At 57.1% G+C, this 15,856-nt stretch overlaps 6 protein-coding genes across 6 annotated transcripts, besides 11 other annotated features; 2 read left to right on the top strand and 4 right to left on the bottom strand.

The window, feature by feature from the left end:
• Positions 1–207: 207 nt before the first annotated feature.
• Positions 208–2,168, bottom strand: EKO05_0010047 (uncharacterized protein; the record flags this gene model as incomplete). The annotated part of the gene is made up of 3 exons (XM_059637679.1): positions 208–903; positions 957–1,913; positions 2,079–2,168. The coding sequence occupies 3 exons, from the start codon at positions 2,166–2,168 to the stop codon at positions 208–210; spliced, it is 1,743 nt and encodes a 580-aa protein (XP_059493662.1).
• Positions 2,169–2,730: 562 nt separating this feature from the next.
• Positions 2,731–7,948, bottom strand: EKO05_0010046 (uncharacterized protein; the record flags this gene model as incomplete). Its single annotated transcript, XM_038942877.1, has 4 exons — positions 2,731–3,619; positions 3,670–6,347; positions 6,397–6,497; positions 6,616–7,948. The coding sequence occupies 4 exons, from the start codon at positions 7,946–7,948 to the stop codon at positions 2,731–2,733; spliced, it is 5,001 nt and encodes a 1,666-aa protein (XP_038794595.1).
• Positions 6,210–6,310: a mobile genetic element.
• A 1,066-nt stretch (positions 7,949–9,014) lies between the features above and the next one.
• On the top strand, positions 9,015–10,103 carry EKO05_0010045 (Slx4p interacting protein; the record flags this gene model as incomplete). The annotated part of the gene is made up of 1 exon (XM_038946990.1): positions 9,015–10,103. One exon carries the CDS (start codon positions 9,015–9,017, stop codon positions 10,101–10,103), a length of 1,089 nt encoding a protein of 362 aa, XP_038794594.1.
• A 49-nt stretch (positions 10,104–10,152) lies between these two features.
• Positions 10,153–10,671, bottom strand: EKO05_0010044 (uncharacterized protein; the record flags this gene model as incomplete). The annotated part of the gene is made up of 2 exons (XM_038942790.1): positions 10,153–10,330; positions 10,412–10,671. 2 exons carry the CDS (start codon positions 10,669–10,671, stop codon positions 10,153–10,155), a joined length of 438 nt encoding a protein of 145 aa, XP_038794593.1.
• Positions 10,373–10,406: a tandem repeat.
• A 276-nt stretch (positions 10,672–10,947) lies between the features above and the next one.
• Positions 10,948–10,983: a tandem repeat.
• A 27-nt stretch (positions 10,984–11,010) lies between these two features.
• EKO05_0010043 (dTMP kinase) lies at positions 11,011–12,022 on the top strand (the record flags this gene model as incomplete). The annotated part of the gene is made up of 3 exons (XM_038942766.1): positions 11,011–11,134; positions 11,239–11,347; positions 11,614–12,022. 3 exons carry the CDS (start codon positions 11,011–11,013, stop codon positions 12,020–12,022), a joined length of 642 nt encoding a protein of 213 aa, XP_038794592.1.
• Positions 11,390–11,538: a tandem repeat.
• Positions 11,571–11,596: a tandem repeat.
• Positions 12,023–12,031: 9 nt separating the features above from the next.
• Positions 12,032–12,061: a tandem repeat.
• Positions 12,062–12,082: a tandem repeat.
• Positions 12,083–12,357: 275 nt separating this feature from the next.
• Positions 12,358–15,171, bottom strand: EKO05_0010042 (low affinity potassium transporter; the record flags this gene model as incomplete). The annotated part of the gene is made up of 4 exons (XM_038943007.1): positions 12,358–13,176; positions 13,226–14,759; positions 14,819–14,939; positions 15,072–15,171. The coding sequence occupies 4 exons, from the start codon at positions 15,169–15,171 to the stop codon at positions 12,358–12,360; spliced, it is 2,574 nt and encodes an 857-aa protein (XP_038794591.1).
• Positions 14,959–15,049: a tandem repeat.
• A 78-nt stretch (positions 15,172–15,249) lies between the features above and the next one.
• Positions 15,250–15,280: a tandem repeat.
• A 213-nt stretch (positions 15,281–15,493) lies between these two features.
• Positions 15,494–15,541: a tandem repeat.
• Positions 15,542–15,799: 258 nt separating this feature from the next.
• Positions 15,800–15,832: a tandem repeat.
• Positions 15,833–15,856: the final 24 nt, after the last annotated feature.

The raw sequence follows: 15,856 nt of genomic DNA, 5'->3' as shown, positions 1-15,856 counted from the left end.
GAGTGAGACGGCTGGGAATGATGAAATGCAAAATGCGAACCTGGACCAGGCCTGCAACAAAGGAGACGGCGTTTTGCGTCCAAGTATTGGTACAAGAATCTCTACAAGTACACTATCCGCTCTCCATCCTGTGTCCTCCCTACCCGTCTTGATGGCACAAGCCTGAACCCCTGAACATGCAATATGGTACAGATCCCCCCCGTCCCCCTACCTCCTGTTCTCGAACCGCCTCTTCCTCTCCACCTCGTACTGCTCCGCTTTCCTCTTCCTCTTCTCCTCTTCCCGCGACAGGTTGGTGCCCACGTCGTACCCTGCTCTCTGCATCATGCCTCGCATGCTGTCGTTCATCCTGCGCTTGACGTACGCCATCTTGTAGTTGCGGCGGTAGTAGTCCATCTTCTCCGCCAGGCTGCCCTTGGGGCCTTGGTCGAAGTCGGCGTCGCGGTCAGGGAACTCCTTGTCCACCTTGGGCTGCTCGGCGCGCATGTGCAGTGGGATAGTCGTTCCCTCCTTGATCTTGATGGCACCACCGGCCAGGGTGGCGTTGCGGCGTGTTGTGCCGAGAGCAGACTTGGTCTTCAGCTGGCTTGGGGGCTGGTAGCGGATCTTGCCGTCAGGACCCTTGATGTCCTTGAGCTTGAGCTCGCCCTTGACCACCTTTGTGAAAAGCTCGTTGCTCTCTGGTTTGGGAAGGAGGTGAATGCCAATCATGCGTCTGAAGCCGTTCTGCTTGAGGAGGTAGCCTGTTCCGGCACCGAGGATACCGGAGACGAGGAAGTAGAGCTGCAGCGCGGACGCCTGGAAAGCGGTGATGAGACCGATGAAGAAGGCCATACCGGTCATGAGCTTCTGTCGCTGGGCAGCCTGTCCTGTCGCGTCTGCAACACCCGTCTCACCTCCACGCTGTAAACAGAGTTAGCGTTGTGCGAATGCGTGCGGGTGGAGTGTCGGCGTACCTTGAAAACTTGGTACATGATGAAGGTGGTGGTAGCTGGCAGAATGAAGTAGGGATCGCGGGAAGTGAGATCAGTGAACCATAAGAAACCGTCGTGGGCCATTCCCGGGACCGGCAATTCACCCATGGCTCTCAGCAGTCGGAAGGCACAGAAACCAACGACGGCCTGGATAGCGGTGAAACCTGCCATCGAGGCCATGCCACCCATGTGAGGCTTCATGATGGCTGCCTGCTGCATCTTGTACAGATCTGCCTTTTGCTTGTCGCCTGCCGCGAGCGCCGCTGACAGCTTGTCCTGCAGCGGCTTGGTGACGGGGCTCAGGGCCGCCATGGCCGCCATCTTGTCGGAGCTGAGGGCCTGGAAGACAAACATGCCGCTGCGCACGACGACCGTGGTCGCCATGATGGTGCCTGCCCAGCCCCAGCCCGTCTGCAGGTATATGGACTCGATGAGCTTCTCGAACATGGTTGTGACGCCCCAGCCGTAGTCCAAGCCCAGTTCCGCCAGCTGTCCCGGGTGGTCGATGAGCTGTGTGGGGTCCATGTCCGCCCTGGGGATGACGTCCTTGACGGGGTCGGTGTTGAGTAGCTCGTCCAGTGTCTGCGCATCGAGCGTCGAAGAGGAGCCCTCGGCGGAGGCAATGGCGTTCTCGGTGACGGCGGGCTTGTCGATGCCTGCGGGCGCCATCTCGGGCGTGGCGGTGGTCACCTGAGGCTCAAAGGCTGGCGTGGGTGCCTTGGAGAAGTCGGCAATGGGCACGGTTTCAACGGGCAGGTCGCCGGCGCCGGGCGTGCTGGAGCGACCCCAGCCCCAAGGCGCGTACCAAGATGCGTAACGGACAGACGATGCCTTCGGGGCCATGTGCGAGTTTGCGCCAGCGCCCGTCCTCGACTGGGCCGACAGTGGGCCTGCGCGGGACGAGGGTGGGAGACGGGCAGTCCGAGGAAGGGAAGAAAACTGCAGGCCACACGTCAGTAAGCTTCTCTGCTAGGCCACAGCAACGACTGTGCCGCAGACGTGGGCGCGCATGACTCCATGTCCGCCACGGCTGCCCTGCGGCATGCGGAGGCGGAGGTGTGGTGTGGAGCCGGGGGCCAGTCGTCGTCCTCGTGGGATGCGCACCTTTCGTGAAGCATTCGAATAGACATGTGTCGATTGGCGCGAGGCCAAGGGAGCCAACTGGGCGGGCCGCAGCCCTCTACTTGGCAGCATGGTGAGATGTCGTCCGAAGTCGTAGTCCTAGCCCTTGCTCGGACCGCTCTCCATCTTTTTCGAAGTTGCCAAGCACTGGCCCCAACCCACTCAGACCAACAGTGCACTTTAGGAGACTGCGACATGGCACCTGCAGAACAAAGCACCACGCACAGCTTACAGAGATGCTGCATCGTCCATTGCTCGACTGTGAAGATACAAGAGAGTACACAGTACGCCTTTCCAGTGGGTATCTCGGCCCCCTAGCCGCCACCATGACCCCATAACACCTGCTCGAATGCGACAAACAGACCGTTCAAGCCATTGTGCCCTCAGTACACACATGCCTCGACATGGACAGCCTGGAGAAGCCTTCATGCTTCATACAACTGCCCTTGAAATGATCAGAACAAATACATGTGCGAGGAACTAGAACAACAACGCCGTCCCTAAAAACAAAAAGAAAAGAGAAAAAACATGTTGTACAAGGTCCGTCCATGTGCAGCAGAGCCCAAGTAAAACCGCCATCGAGGGGTTAGCAGGAGCCCCGCGGGGACTCTGGAACGTTGAAGACGGTGGACACCTAATCCAGGTAGCTGTTCCCCTCTGTGACAGCCAAGGCTTCTTCCGCCTGGCCACCACCCATCTCCATCGCTTCGCCGAACAGCTCTTGTCCGTTGCCAGAGCTCTTGAACAGGTCCTGCATCGGACTCGTCGGTACCTGTGCCGAGCTTTCAAAGAGACCTGGGTCCAGCGCCGCAATGGAAGAGCTACCACCAAAGTTCAGCGGCGCATTGGTAGCAAAGGTAGGCGAGTTGTTGTAAGCAGATGCCGAGTTCGAGTTGAAGTACTCGTTCTCGCCTGACTCACGGCGAGGTTCACCCGGGGGCGTGTGCGAGGGATCTGGGTTAGCGTTCAGACCCTCAGGCTTGCCCACCTCCCCCTCTTTGCGCTTGAACTGATGCGTCTTTGTCCGCAGGTGTGGTGGCAGATCGTCTGGGTTGGAGATGCCGAGCTGATTCATGAGCTTCTGCTGCTTCGTCGGTCGAGGCTTGCGAGTGGACAAGGAGACCTGTAGGATGGGTGGCGCTGTAGGTGCAACAGGAGCCCATTTGTGCAGTTCCTGGCGGAAAAAGTTGATCTCGTTGGAAAGAAGGATATCGGCACCCTCAAGCTTGCGCAGGTAGAAGCGTTGAGTGGTAAGTTCGTCGGGACTTGACATCAACGGGTTGATGTACTGCTGAACGTAGTCACGGAACTTGGAACCGTGGTCGATGATGGAATCCAGAGTTTCCTCCTCTTCCGGCTGGAATGGCAGGTTGGGTAGCTCATCTTGCCAGACCAGCAGGTCTTCGAGCTTGGGTCGTGTGGCATCGCGGGGGATCTTGACACGGTAGTCACAGATGGGACATGTGTACTTGTCGTCTTCCTTCACCTTGCCACGTGCAATCTTGAGACACTTGCCATGGTACCTACCATGTGTTAGTGGCCGTTCAGCTTGACGGAACATCCGTGGACTTACCATTCATGACAGAGTTCACACTCTATCATCATACCAGCTTCAGGCCTTCGGCAAATGCAGAAAACATCGCGGCTAGAACCAGAGCCGTCCACTTCTTCCCCATCCACAGGACTGGCCTCACGTGAAGCAGGCTCCACAGGCATGCGCGGCTGGTCAGACAGATCGAAGCATGACCGGTTGCGCTCATCCACCGATTTCATATGTGCATGAAGGATGTGAAGGGGTGCGTTCGCCTTGCCAAAGAGCTTCTTGCCCCGACGCATCCAATCTTCGTGTCGCTTTTGCTCTTTCTCAAGATCAATCGTACCTGCTGGCTTGCTGTTGAGGGCGTTCAGCTGCTCCATCGCAGTGCGCACATCCATGTACATCGGTCGTTGACGGAAGTCGGGGTTCTTGCTTCGTTCGAAGAGCGACATGATGAGGTCCTGCGCATCGCGTTGCTTCTTCAAGATCGCATCCACTGCAGCTCGAGTTTCCGGTGTGACAGGCAGACTAGCAGCTTGCTTGGACAGGGCGTCCAGCTGCTGGTAATGAACATTTTCGACGGCCATGAGTTCTTTGGCTTTGGTCTCCCAAAACTCTCCTTGCTCTTTTTTGCTCTGCAAAAACTGTATCTCGGGATGGTTCTCGGGAATACTCAGTTCGACACCGCGAGCGATGAGCTCCCCAACCTCTTGTAGAGTCGTGGCGGGCTTGTACTTGAACTCATCGCTTTCTCGCAGCCACTTGAGTTGCTGGACAACCTTCTCCAGCGACTCCAACTCCGGCACATCCACGCTGAACGACTTGCCTTCTTCGAGAAGCTCGTCTAGACGAGTGATACTCTGCTGTGATGGGCGGTCGCGGAGGGCTATGCGTGCTTTATCCTGGAACTCTGCAATGCTTTGCGCACGCTCGCGAAGTGCAGTGATTTCTGGGCAATCGAAACCAAGGCCCTTGGCTTTTGTGAGAAGCTTCTGGATATTCTCCATGCTGCGATATTCACGGTCCTTGTCTTCAGCCTCAGTTGCCTTGTTGGCCCCCCTGACCCTACCTGTCCGCACATTCTTCTGGCGGGCTTGTTGTTTTCGCGTGATGTAGGCAATGGCTTCTTCCGCAACCTCAGTGCACTTTTCGACAAAATCTTTGAGATCTGGCAACCCAGGCAGCTCCCAGTCGATCTTCTCGCCCTCATTCAGCAGAGTGCGAAGAACTTTCAACTGGGGCTGAGGTCCTTCCGCCATTAGAGCTTCCAGTTTGGCCTCCCAGGCCTCCGGTAGGCTTGCTTTGTCTGCAACTTTCTGCGCAACAGACATAATAGCATCGTCGGTCATGCGGTGAATGAGAACATGTTCGCCCCCATCTCCCTGGTAGCGCTTGTCCACGAGACTGCCTGGACAGCATTCAAACAGCCCAGCGTGCTGAAGACACAGCACTTTCTTGGTGCTGCGGCAATAGAACCGAGACAGGTAACTGTATGTTTTGCAGAAAGCGCAGATCAACTCTTCTTCAAGCATGTCGGAGTCATCCACAACGAATTCAAGCTGACACTGAGCTAGCTTGTGTTCGCCAGGACCTTCACTACCGTCCAGTCTGCAGGTGTGCGGACGCGACGTCTTGTGTGCTTCCAGAAATGCTGTGCGTATGCGGCCTTCGCGGATGCGCATTCGTTCGAGAGCCGGACCTAACCACTTCGCCGTTTTAATTGTTATGTCCTTTCGCGTAGCTGCTGCCAAGAGTAGTTCGTCATGCGAGAAACAAGGCTGCCGTCTGTATTCCTGAAGGCGAAGAACCCCGTGTTCTCCGAATGGCTCCCAATCGCTCGGGGCAAAATTGACAGCCTCGTTGAAGTTGAAGCCATGGTTGAAGCCGGCATGGTAGGCTTGCGGGAAGGTAATGACAAACTCTCCCGCACGCTGATCGAGTGCGTAAACCCGAACGCCAGCCTTCTTTAGTTGCTCAGGCGTCAAGAGGGTTACCAGCTGGAACAGAAGATCTGGTTGTGTCTCGAAAAGCTCTGGCACGGCCTCACGCATGGCCTGTTCAAACTTGCCCACATCTTCGGCTGGAATGCCGTACCAGGTCTTTGTAGCGCCGAAATGTTGGTAATTCGCCGAGTATGTATAATGATCCTCGGCGTGCCAGCAAAAGGTAGAGAACACCATGCCAACGTAGAGCCATGGCACCGTCATTCCCGAGATGTCGGACTTGATGTGTCTGAAGAGTGAGTCCGGTGCGTAGGGTAAGATGTTCAGGTTCCATGGATCGGTCGAGTACGGATCTCTTGGATTGCGTTCAATGGTCGGGAAACCACTGCCGTGTGTCGTCGTGTGTACATCCGCTCCATACTCAACCTCGACAGTCTCTGTCAGGTTCTCGACTAGCCGCCAAAATTCCTTCTCGATGTCGTCCTCTGTTGGCTGCTGTTGTGCGTTCGTGACGGGATCGGAGAGGGTTTTGCCGGCAAAGTGGGCTTGCTTGAAGCTCTGCGCCCGCTCTTGGAACTGCTTCAGCGAGTAAATACCGCCTTCCTCAAAGCCAAACTCGCCTGTTCCAACAAGACAACGTGGACAGTGCCAATCGTACGCAGGAACGCCACGAATTGGCGGATCAAGACAGTAGCCATGGTATCCGTTGTCGCAGCTATCACACAGCAGAATGTTGGTTGGGTCGTTGTCGGTACCGCAGCTCTCGCAACGCTGTATATATTAGCGAGTGCTTGTGTCTACGCAAGGCGAGTTTACATACTTCTCCTGGACGATCGTTCGTAGGCCGCACGCGTGGGTTGGTGTTACCCGGTGTAGACTGGCGAGGCTGCGTCATGTGCGAGCCAGCAACGGTGGGCGCATCTGTAAGTCGGTTTGTTAGCCGTAATTACCACCAATAAGACGACAGCGCAGGCCAAAGCATAGCAGGGATGTGTCAAGCGAGGTCGCTCTGCATGCGTCTGCATGCATGTGTGCTTACCTTTTCGCAGTCGCTTGCTGCGACGGCCGTTTGCTTCGTCGCCGTCCTCGTTCATGCTGCTCTCTCCATCCTGAGACAGCGTACGCTTTAGTTGGTTGAAGGCGTGAGAATTCGACAACGGTGTCAGGCCATGTGCGGTTGGCCTCAGATCCGGTGTGTTATAGGCTGAAAGCATGGGACTGTCGCCATTGCGCAGCGGTGTTGATGTTCGTGAGTCAATGAAGTCCCTTTGCGGTCCGCTCGGGGTATTGACCGCGGAGAAGGAGTTCGTTGCTGGCGTTGCCGAGGGAGCTGGCGCTGTACTTCCGTTGACTGGTGTGAAGCCTCCTGAGTTGACAGCAGTAAAACCCGAAGAGACTGCTGGTCGCGGTAGCTCAGGTGGCGTGGGCACAGCGTCAACATGCAGTGATGCGTTCAGCGCCGCTGAGGCCTTTATTGCAGGCGACTCAAGGGTGTTCGTTGTAGGTGTACCCTGCGCCGGCTTCTTCAGTGGGGAGTGTGCAGGCGATGGTGTGAAGGGCCCGCCGTGTTCGTGCTCGAGCATTTGCTGCACGCCAGGCTTTGCGACGTGCAAATATTCTTCATATGGATGCAGCCATTTCTGGTACGAGTTCTTCAGTGATGTAGAGAGCGAAGACATGATCTTGCCACTGTAGCCAAGATCGCGGCCAATCTCAGCCCACTTTTTCTGCTTGCAGACACGCTCGAAGCCACCTCTAGTTTCAACGGCCTTCTTCAGCTTGTACAGATCGAGTGGGCGCTTGTCGACGCTAGGAAAACGGGTCAGACTGTGGCCGTGTTGCTTGTGGAATTTGGACAGCTGGTCGAGGTAGTTCAAGTTGGCACGTGTTCCACCCTCGACAGAATTCAACTCCTGTCGTCGCGTGCGAAAGTGGAAGCGTTCCGTGTCGACAGCAAACGACGGGTTCCATGTGTCCGGTGGCACAATCTTGACGATGCCGTACTGTTGCGCCTCCTCTCGTATACTCTGCATGTACGCGACCGGGTCTTTGAACTGCTCAGCAGTCGGCCTGTAGGTAGGGGCTTCCTGCAGGCCAAACATGCGCTGGGGCTTGGGCGGTAGGTTGTTCGGCGCATTGTGCCCCCTGCGCTCGACAGTCGCCAGGTCCAGCGGCGCTGCCTTGCGTGCGCTCAAGGGAATGATGCTTGGCCCACTTGGCTGTGCGCCGGTCGCGGGAGGCATCGCAGCGCCACCCATGCGCGACTTTGGTGCTGATGACCCTCCGTCAGACATGCCGCCGTCCGCCGCGACTCGAAAGGTGGTTATGGTTGCGCCGGTCGGAGGTCCACTCGGTGACATGAAGTCGACCATGGTCGAGAAAGGCGAATTTTGAATGCGTAACGGTTCTTGGGAGAGATTCGGAGGTGCGGCGGTCGATTGAGGACTGTTCCTCGGTGATTGCGCGGGCTATCGTGGGAAGATATCTGCAGGCATGGGACCTGCGTATTGGCAGGCGACTGCCTTGGACCGGATACGGCTTCTTGCAGTAGAAGTCTGGTGGAAAAGAGCGTGTGGACGCCCTGCAACAGTCGTGTGCACTGGTGAAGGTCGTCGAGCAGCGAGGCAGCAGTGCCGGGCGGCGTTCGGTAGGTGGTGTGAAGGAGAGGAAATGGCGAGCAGCGAGTTGGGGAAGTGTGAGGGTTACGATGTGCACTAGCGTTCGAACCAGTCCCAGAACCAGCCCAAAGAACATGCGGAGCACTGCTACCCTCGTAACGATGACTCTGTTTGAGTGCCGAGCGCGTGCAGGTCGATTTTGCATCTCTGCATTATTCTGCAAAGTAATCGTCGAATCATCGAACCATCGAACCATGCTTCATTGCGCACCTACGACGAAAGAAAGAAGCCTTGCAACGTGATGTGCGAAAGGTGGTCGTTGCCAGGCTTAGACAGGTAGCTGCCGATTGGACCCAAGGCTGCGCTACACATCCACCTCACTTGGAGGAACCGCTGCAATTTCTGATGGAGCGCGCACCCTTGACATCATAGCACCGGTATCGAGCTTTTCATCTGGTCCCAGCCCTGAGGAGAACAAAGCAACATCTGTTTTGCGCTGTTGTGGCCTGGAGTATTTGGTGCGCGCTACACTTGCCACCACACTCTAGCGCCCATTCTTCGTCAAGATATCATCGAAACATCGTCAAAGCGTGCAGCTGTACATCTAGCTCTGTGAGACGCATACCAGCAATTCATCTGCACTTCAACACCGAACACGCTGTGCCGACCACGACCTGAGGTCAGCAGCAGCAAGGGTGTCCGGCCTGCGACGTCCCCGAGCCTCCGTCTACGGCCAATCAGCAGGGCCTCGTTCCAATCCCAGCAGCCGCATATCCGCATTGGGTCAACGATCAACTACACTGCATCCAGCTGTCATCGGATGCATATGGCAGAACTGCTCAAAATCGAGAGCAAGCCCATTCCGGCATTCTACTGCTGCTATCTCCTCCGCTCGACGAATCGCAAATCCTATTACATCGGCAGTACCCCAAATCCTGCACGTCGCCTCGGCCAGCACAATGGCACGAGCAAGGGCGGCGCGAAGCGCACTGCGATGCAGGGAAAGCGGCCGTGGGAGATGACGTGTATTGTCACTGGCTTCCCTTCGCATTTTGCTGCGTTACAGTTCGAGTGGGCGTGGCAGAACACCCACATGACTAGACATATCGACCGGGACGTTAGAGACGCCCGTGCTGTAGAGCTGCAAAAAGGCAAGAAAGCTGCGCCCGCCGCATCTGGAAGGAGAAAAAGACCACCAATGTCGCTAGAAGCCCGGCTAAAAAACCTGCATCATTTGCTTGGGGTAGACAGTTTTCGAAGATGGCCGCTGCATCTGCGATTCTTTGCGCTGGACGTGTTCAAGCAGTGGGAACGGCATGCTGCGAGAATGACGCAAAGGCTGAGGGAAAGCGTCACTATTCAAGTCACGCCTGCTGAGATGCCGAGGCTTGCGCCAGAGATATGGGCAGAGGTTGGGTCGCACTACATCCCGGACATCATACGGAATATACCTGTTGCGTATGAGGACTGCAAGCCATACGTCGAGAAGTCCATGAACACCCTGCATCACGACGAAGCACATACTTGCGGTGTTTGCAAGAAGACAGCCGAAAAGTCAACCTCTATGCTCATCGTTTGTCCGGTCGAAACCTGCAACACGGTCTCCCATCTGCCATGCCTATCGAAAAGATTTTTGTTCGAAGACGACAACTCTGAAGGCGCTCTGATGCCTATGGAAGGCTCATGTCCAGGCTGCCGCACCAATCTGGAATGGGCTACTCTGATGAAAGAACTCAGCCTGCGCACCTACGGCGAGGAAGAGATCGCGGCAATGTTCAAGCCAAAGCGGAGAAAGAAAGCAGACGCGCTAGAGACCGACGAGACGGGAGAAGACGAAGACCTTGACGAAACCTGGATGAAAGAAGTCGGTGAGTCAGACACCGAGATACCAGAAAGTCCTGTTAGATAGAATAAGTCTTTACCTGTATTCACCAATGCATATAATCAAGCTAATGACCTCACGATCCAACACCATGATACACCCCTCCCGTTCCTTCCCACGCATCACCTCCATCGTTCTCCATTCCACTCTCCGCAATCCTCGACAACACCCTCTGCACACCACCACTGACCTTCTCCCCCTCCACCCTCACCCCATCATGCCAAACCAGCGCATCTTGTATCCTATCATCAAACCTATCCCGCATCAGCCAGCCCTCCAACGCCGCCGTGAATCCCAAAGAGAAGCCCAGAAAAGAAAAAGAAAAAAAGACTCACCACATCAACGTCGGCACAAACGTGACATCCAACTCCTCGGCGATCTTGGGCAGCGAATACACATCCAGACTGTACACGCCCGTGACGCCCAGGCTCTTGATGTCCGGCAGCCGCTTGGTCAGCTGGTTAATGAGGATGCGCGAGGTCTTGTCCTCGGGCCAGTAGCACGCTAGGATGATTTTGCCCGTTGCATTCTTCACGTACGTTTCCCAGGCCAGGTCGTCGGGGAGCGGGATTACTTCTGTCTGGAAGGGGGCCATGGTGGTGGCTGTGTGGCGATGGGAAAGCAGAGAGAGAGGGGGGGAGAGGCGGGGGTTGGTAGGGGTCGTGGGCTGGGGTGCTTGGTTTGGTCGGGTTGCTTGAGATATACCGAAAATTTCGTGTGGAAGTTGTTCTTTCAAGGCCGGTGTCGAGCAGTGGGTGGTCAAACATGTACAGAGTTGGGCTTCGCGAGACTACAAACTAGTCTCCCGCGCTAACAGCCCTATGCGCTACCTCTCACTTCCCACCCATCTCGAAACCACACAATCTATTCTTCTCTCTCTCTCTCTCTCTCTCTCTCTCTCTCTCTCAGCGTCTCAAGCCAAAAATAAATAAAAATGCCGCGAGGCAAGCTAATCGTCTTCGAGGGTCTCGACCGTGCGGGCAAAACAACGCAGTGCCGGCTGCTCGTGGAGGCGCTGGAGAGGGACGGGCAGAAGGTCGAGTTTCTGCGGTTTCCCGGTATGGACACCCACACCCGAGCAGACCAGAGCCTACCATCTACGGTGGAAAAAGTGCAAGAAGCAAGAACAAGAATGCACACATATACACTGACATGGGCACAGACCGAAGCACGCCAATCGGGCAGATGATCAACAGCTACCTCGCGGGCGAGACCGCGCAGGAAGACCACGTGATCCATCTCCTGTTCAGCGCGAATCGATGGGAAGCTGTGTATGTATGCCTCTCTCCATCTCCTCCTTGCTGTTGCTTCTACTTCCTTCTTCCTTCTTCCTTCTTCCTTCTTCCTTCTTCCTTCTTCCTTCTTCCTTCTTCCTTCTTCCTTCTTCCTTCTTCCTTCTTCCTTCTTCCTTCTTCCTTCTTCCTTCTTCCTTCTTCCTTCTTCCTTCTTCCTTCTTTCTTCTCTTCCCTTCCTTCACCCTCTTTTACCCCCGGGAAAAAAAAAAAAAAGAAAAAAAAAAATACTAACCACACCGCAGTCCCAAAATCCTCTCCCACATCCAATCCGGCACCACCGTCGTCCTCGACCGCTACTACTACTCCGGCGCCGTGTACAGCGCGGCAAAGCAGAACCCCAGCATGTCTCTCTCGTGGTGCAGAAACGCCGACGTCGGCCTCCCGCGGCCGGATCTGTGTGTTTTTCTCGACATCGCGGCCGAGGCGGCGGCGAAGCGTGGCGGGTTTGGGGGCGAGAGGTACGAGACGGAGGCGTTGCAGGGGAGGGTGCGCGAGCTGTTTCGTGAGCTGAGGGAGAGGGGGGAAGGTGGGGATTTCGTGGTTGTGGATGCTGGGCGCGAGGTGGAGGTTGTGCGGGGGGAGGTGGAGAGGGTGGTTAGGGAGAGGGTTGGGGGTGAGGTTGGGGAGTTGAGGACGGTTGGGGAGTGGTGATGTGGTGGGTGGATGGGTGGATGGATGGATGGATGGATGAATAAATGAATGAATGAATGACAGGCACGCAAATTGCTCTATTTGCACACACGACATCGACAACCACCCATCGCTGAGTCGATATTCAATTCCCATCCGTCTACTCTACGCTTCCGACCAAACATACACACAGTAAAAAAGAAAAAGGGGGGGATACTTTTACACAGGAAGAAAGTCGCCAAGAAGAAAAAAAACAAACAAAAAACCGCTACACTTCTATACACTGCCCCAGAGGTGAAACCCCCCATAGGTCTATTGAGAAGAAAAAAACGCCGCAAAAGACAAATAGACAATGCTCAATGCTCCTTATGCCGGGGCGCGGTAGGCCCTGCGCTGAATGCCCCAGAGAGAATGCGCTTGAACTGCCGCGGGCTGAAGCGATCCGCAGCCGAAGGCCGCTGGCTGGAAATGCTACTGCGTCTACTCAGTCCCGTGCCTGTGCGCATCAAACCATCATGGCCGTCGAGCGCGCCGACAGCCGCGCTATTCCGACGCATGTTCATGCGGCGCGTGGCGTCCTCGTTTTCCTTCTGGTGCAGAGATTCCGAGGGCAGGAGGATGGCGCGGTCGAGTGCGTAGGGGAGGCCGCGGTGGCGACCGCGGATCTGCATCGCGATGATGATGAGCTTGGAGAGCGTCTTCATCTGGCCTGAGAAGGAGGTGTTGACGCCCGGGTAGCCGAGGCTGAGGCCGACTGTCCCGTAGGCGGATACGATTTCGAAAAGGACGGAGAAGAGGGTGAAGGCGTAGTCGTTTGTGTTCTCGAGCCTGTGGCCTTCGACGATGGCGATGAGGAAGAAGCCTAGGAAAACAAACCATAGATCGAAAGAGAGTTGGCGTCGCAGATGGTGGCCTAGGTAGCTGGAGTGTTCCTCGTCGTCGTCATCGGCCCATACGCCGAGTGACTTTTCTTCGTAGACGTTGGTCTGGCGCATCGACATGGCAATGGGGAAGATGGAGATGTACATCATGATCAGATAGCTGACTTGAATGGCAGGGTGCAGGTCGGCGATGTTGACGACGGCAAACCCGGCAGTGCGCGTGGCGGCGGCTTGGAAGAGGCCGTCGAGGAAGCGGAAAGCTGGGGGGAGGACTGTGACGGTCGGATCGTTGAGCTGCGTGAAATGAGTCGTGGACAGGGAGGAGAGCAGGAGCGAGACTTACATCGAGAATGATGAAGAAGATCAGATCCAGGCCGTTCAAACCAACGAGCACGGCGAAAAGCCACCAGTTGGCTTTGCTTGGAAAGAGCAAGGTGAAGCAGCGACGAGGGTGGTCTAGCAGGAAGCGCAGCTCTTCCCAGACACCGCTTCCCCTGGGCACGAACTTGGAGACCAGCCAGATGACGAAGCGGAGCATGCACGGGAAGCCCGTGTTTCCGATGATGATGAGGAAGGTGCCCAAGAGCAGGGGCAGGACAGCGAACTGGAAGGAGATCATGGAATCCGGAGTCAGCGTGTAGCCGAGATCGTTGAACATGGAGGCTGGTGTGAAGAAACCCCACCACACCGGATTGACGCCCACGTCCTCGACCACCTGGGTGTAGTGCGGGTCCCGAGTAATCCAAGGCAGCAGGCAGACCATGCCCAGCAGATGGAAGCCGACAAAGTAGGCGACGAGGATGACGGCCAGCAGCTTGAGAGCGCGGTACTCGACGCCGCCAAGCTCCTCTCGTTGGTCTTCTGTCAGGTCTACAAAGTTGGAGTTGCGTCCTATCGTAGGCGCCCAACTGAGGTAGGGCATGGGGTCCTCTTCCGCCTCCTCTCTCTCTCTTGTGAAGAAGCTGGCGATGGTGCGCGATCTCGAGCGATTGCGAAGGTGCATGCTGGGGTTGGGCGCATCAGGGTCGGGCTTCCTGTAGACCGAAGCACCGGTGGTTGGGCGCTGGGGGCCGTCGAAGGTGATGTGGTTTCTGAGCTTGGGTGCGTCGCCGTTCGCTTCGCCCACACTCGTGGAGCGCGAGCGCCGCCTCGCGCGACGCTGGTCGTCGTCCTCGTGCGATGTGCGGGTGAGCTCGCGGGTCAGGTCACCGTGCCCGACTCGCTCTGGCACCAGTCCTCGGTCGAAGTCTCGCGGTCCGGGAATGCGCAGGGTGCCTTCGGCCGGGTGCCGATTCCGCTGGCTCTCCACGAAAGCAATGCTCTTCTCCTTGTCCGGGCCCGGCAGCCGGTCGGCGGGCGAATCGGCGGCATCCGACTCGAATCGGCGGAGGGGCGTCTTCACGGTGTCGGCCCACATGATGTTCGAGTTTGTGTGGGCGGGCGGCTTCGGCCGCTCGAAGGGCTCGAGGGGCTCGAGGGGGTCGAGGTCCTCGTCGTCGGTGGAAGTCGAGGGCTTGCGGAAGCCAACGCCGGCGTTGCCGTTTGTTTCCTGGAAGGCGTGCTCGTCCTCGATGACGCCGCCCTCGGCGTGGCCGGTGCGGGTGCGCATGATGTCGATGCGGCGGTCGCCCACGCCGCGCTCCTCGTCGCCCATCTGGCGGTCCTGCTCGGCCTTGATCTCGCTCTTCCGGCGCGACAGGGTGCGGGTGCGGGTGGCGCGCATGCTGCGGGCCTCGAGGACGACGCTCTGGAACCGCTTTTCGAACCAGTACAGGCGGATGAAGACGACGAAGGTGTTTATGAAGATGGGGGTGCAGAGGCAGGTGATGAGCATGATGGCGATCTGCTGGTAGAGGTACAGTTTGTTCACGTCGATGCTACAAGACCGTCAGCGCGTGGCTCCTGATGGGCTCCTCGCGGCTCACGTCCAACGTACGTATTCAGCCCGCTCTGCGTGGCGGCGCCACTGGCAAAGAAAAGGGCATCGATGTAGGCCATGTTACGGGAGCCATATATAATAACGGAGCCAATGAGCGTCATGACAATCAAGTACGTATCTGCCGCCCGTTAGCCAGTTCTCTCTCTCCCTCTCTCTCTCTCTCCCTCTCCCTCTCCCTCTCCCTCTCCCTCTCCCTCTCCCTCTCCCTCTCCCTCCCTCTCCCTCTCCAGCGGTGCAGCGCGCAACCTACAGTGCAGCGTGATAAAGTTCATTCTCGGGCGGAGAGCGGACAGCAGCCCCGGCGAATGCTCCCTGACCCAGCGGCCCGCAGCCATGAAGGGGCTGAACATGTTGGGGCGGGCGCTCTGCCCTTCCCGTCGGCCTCTAGAGGGGCTTGGCTGCGTGTGCGCGTGCGATGGTGGTAGGCAGTGGTGGTGGTGGTGGTGGTGATGGTGGTGGGAAGGGGAAGTGAAGTGGCCGGGGACAGCAAAACAGCTCGTCGATCCAGGAGGTTCTCCCCGGCAGTCAGCGCGTTGCGGACCGACCCAGTAGCGTGCAGCGTGAAGGGCACGACGGTGGGTTCGTGTGCATGGCGAAGCCGGGGAAAGGAGGCGTTGGGAGAGGAACAGTGGAGAGGTTGCGGGCCCGGGGGTGGGCTGCATGCACTGTTGCGCTGCTGCTGCTGCTGCTGCTATTGCTACTGCTACTGCTGCTGCTGCTACTTCTTCTACTTCTACTGCTGCACTGCCCGTCTACGGTCTACCACAAGCAGTCGACCGAGTGAATGAGTCTCGAGTCGCCCTGGGCGTCATCGGCCACCGGCAAACGTTCAGACTGCCTCGGAGCTTTATGTTCTGCGCTGCACAATGCACATCACATCACACACATCTCCGGGGCCACGCGAATGCGGAATGCAGCCAATGGGCACAGACAAGCACTCGAGTCCTGAAACACAATGGCGCAATCTCTCTTATCTCGTGCGTCTGCGTCTGCGTCTGCATCTGCATCTGCACACGCTGCGCCTCGCTGCCAAGC

This window comes from Ascochyta rabiei, chromosome 18 (assembly GCF_004011695.2).
Source record: "Ascochyta rabiei chromosome 18, complete sequence".
In the NCBI taxonomy this organism is placed as follows: domain Eukaryota; kingdom Fungi; phylum Ascomycota; class Dothideomycetes; order Pleosporales; family Didymellaceae; genus Ascochyta; species Ascochyta rabiei.
The sequence above is the reverse complement of the archived record's forward strand: the minus strand, read 5'-3'. Positions and strand labels throughout refer to the sequence as shown.